Source organism: Microtus ochrogaster, chromosome 15, assembly GCF_000317375.1.
Source record: "Microtus ochrogaster isolate Prairie Vole_2 chromosome 15, MicOch1.0, whole genome shotgun sequence".
Taxonomy (NCBI): domain Eukaryota; kingdom Metazoa; phylum Chordata; class Mammalia; order Rodentia; family Cricetidae; genus Microtus; species Microtus ochrogaster.
The window spans coordinates 2,110,980-2,113,716 of record NC_022017.1 but is presented as its reverse complement, the minus strand read 5'-3'; the positions used below and the strand labels follow the sequence as shown (position 1 = coordinate 2,113,716).

The 2,737-nt window shown below is 52.0% G+C and overlaps 1 protein-coding gene across 1 annotated transcript in view; it reads right to left on the bottom strand.

Moving 5' to 3' along the window:
* Nucleotides 1-678: 678 nt before the first annotated feature.
* Itgb7 (integrin subunit beta 7) overlaps nt 679-2,737 on the bottom strand; it is a 9,444-nt gene continuing 7,385 nt past the window's right edge. The window contains exons 10-14 of the mRNA XM_013348653.2: nt 2,152-2,375; nt 1,795-2,014; nt 1,459-1,664; nt 1,099-1,259; nt 679-938 (exon numbers count right to left, since the gene is read on the bottom strand). Coding sequence (XP_013204107.1) covers nt 852-938; nt 1,099-1,259; nt 1,459-1,664; nt 1,795-2,014; nt 2,152-2,375 — 898 coding nt within the window. The 3' untranslated portion in view covers nt 679-851. The remainder of the gene's footprint in view (nt 939-1,098; nt 1,260-1,458; nt 1,665-1,794; nt 2,015-2,151; nt 2,376-2,737) is intronic.

Below are 2,737 nucleotides of genomic sequence, written 5' to 3'. Positions count from 1 at the left end.
GTCCCACCACAGCTCAGCCCTCTCCCAGGTTCCTCTGCCCCTGCTGTGGGCCTGGGCTTTTATCTTCAATTCCCCTCCTACCATGCTCCACTTTTTTTTTTAAATATACTTATTTTGCTATGGGGGAGGGGACTATCAAATGAACAAGATCACTTTTAAATGGTAGTTTTTATAAGATGTTATAAACTTGTATCTTTTTACCATTAAAGTGCAGTGTATGTTCCTTCGTGTTCTATTTAGGGTATTTAAATAAAAAGAATGACGCTTTTCTACATTCCATCTCCTCCTTGAGAAGACCTGTTGGGGCGCTTTCTCACCGGAGCCCAGACAGTTTCCTTCCCTGGTAGGCCCACCCTACAGCTTGCAACAGAACAAACTATCCTGTTAAAACAATGTTTTTTTCCCATAGAGAATTAACAAGTAGAGGCAAAACATACCATTTTTTTGCTGAGAAAAAGGCTCTCAACAGCCTGACAAGATGTGGTCTGACTCCTATCTAGGTGAGGTCCTTTAGAAGTTGGTGGGTGACTCCAGCTTCAGCATCCCCTGAGATTCCACTGGCCCAGGTGCTCCCAGGTCACACTACAGAAGCACACACTTGTCCTCCAGTAACCTGAGACCTAGGCTAGGCAGTTTGCTTTTCTTGTCTTGAGGTGAAGCAAAGTGGAGGCTGTAGTCTGAGGTAAGACTTTATTGTGGGCAAACCCTTCATCAGGTAGGGGGATTGGTTGCAGCAGTGGGAAGCAGCCCTCTGAAGGTCACTGAAAAAACTGATGATCCCTCAACAGTGGTGCCAGACCCTGCTTTGCTGTCTGCCAAGACAAGAGCCCTAAGTGAGTCTGCTGCCTGGGTCAGAGAGAGGGACCAGAACCATTTGTCCCTTGGAAGCGGGGGTTGATGGTGGTTGTGATGGCACTTTTGTAGAGAGGATTGTTGTCCTGTCGGAAAACATTGCAAACTGTAAAAAAAATATCAGGCTCTCCCCATTACCTAGTCCTGTGAGGCCAATCTGGAACTTAAGCCAGATCCTAGAAGGCCTAGTTATGCTGCGAGAGGGCCTTTAGTGGGGGAGCCCGTGGCAATAGGACCTGGCCTCACCTGCTTCCAGTTGAGCTGCTGTCTCTCCTTCTCAAAGCGGCTGTACTCACGGCGATCATAAATTTCCACTGAGAGCCGATAAGCCAGGACTAACCCTAGTCCCACTGCCACAATGCCACCTATGCAGCCCAGTATGATGGCACGGGTGTGATCTGCTCCTTCTGGTGGGGTCAAGGTATAGGAGCTGATCATAGTTACCCAAAGGGTGTCCAGCCTCCCCAACCCTGTCACTGTAAATAGGACCCAACAGAGCCCAGAGTCCTCCTTCCTGGGGCCTTTGCCGTAGGTTTGCAGCTCTGCTTTAAACCCGACACCTTTGCCTTCATGCACATCCCCAGGTCTGAGGTTCCGCCTACTTACTCTCTTGGGGTCTCACTCTCAGTATGACTCCTGCAGCCACATTCTCCACCAGGAAGAAGAACAGCTGGTTGTCCAGTGTCCTTTCCTTGCACCAGCCATCATCCAAATTAGGAGCCAAGGCCACCGTCACATTCACACCAGCACAGGCCATACTGCAGTTGGCTGCCAGGGGACCAGTGCCAAAGGCTCCACATTCTGCACAATCCCTGTCCAGTGAATGCCAATGAGTTCCCATCTGGGCAGCTGTTACTACTAGTCCTCCCCCCACACCCTCAAGGAGAACACACAGGCAGTTCACTGTGCCCCAGCTCCCGAGATAAAGACCCGAGGCCTCACCTGTACCGCTCACATGGTGACTTGCAGCCGAGGCACTGATCACACAGAGTCCCGTAGTAGCCATCCTGGCACTGGCAACGGTTGCACCTGCAGTGCCCATGCCCGCTGCAGAGCCCTCCTTTGGGACTGACACAGCTGTCCACGTTCTCACTGCACTCACATGCTCTGCCCGTGCGGTTGGCGTGACAGTGACACACTCCACACTGGCAGTGTCCAAAGCCTGGGGACGAGTCGTGCACAAGGTGACCACCACTCTCACACAGCTGGCCCAACATCTCGACTGTGCCAGGCACATCCTGTAACCTTTGAAATTTGACCTGGGCTCTCCTACCCTGCTTCCCCCAAGACTCCAGGTACCTCCACAGAGGATGCCCTCATGTCGCTCACAGCTGGCATCATCACACTCGCACAGACGCCCAGAGCTCTGCCCACTGCAGCTGCAGCGTCCACACTGGCACCGTCCCTTCCCGCTGCATAGGGGTCCTGTCCCATTGGGGGCCCGGCAACCAGATTCCAGATCTGGGGACGACAGTTCAGCCTCGGAGCATTCACAGAGCTGACCAAGGCGGCCAGGGGCACAGCTGGGAAAGGAAGGCACAGAGAGAGACGGGTCAGAGTTTGACCATCTCTGGGCCAGTGGTTTTCAACCTGTGGATCACGACCTTTGAGGCTCAAACAAGCCTTTCACAGGGTTGCTTTAGATCATGGGAAAATACAGATACTTAGGATTCATAACAGTATCAAAATTACAGTTGTGAAATAGCAACAAAAATAATTTATGATTGGGGTCACCACGGTATGAGGAACTATTAAGGGTCACAGCATGCTGGACAGTGGTGGCACATGCCTTTAATCTCAGCACTTGGGAGGCAGAGGCAGGCGGATCTCTGTGAGTTCGAGACCAGCCTGGTCTACAGAGCTAGTTCCAGGACAGGCTCCAAAG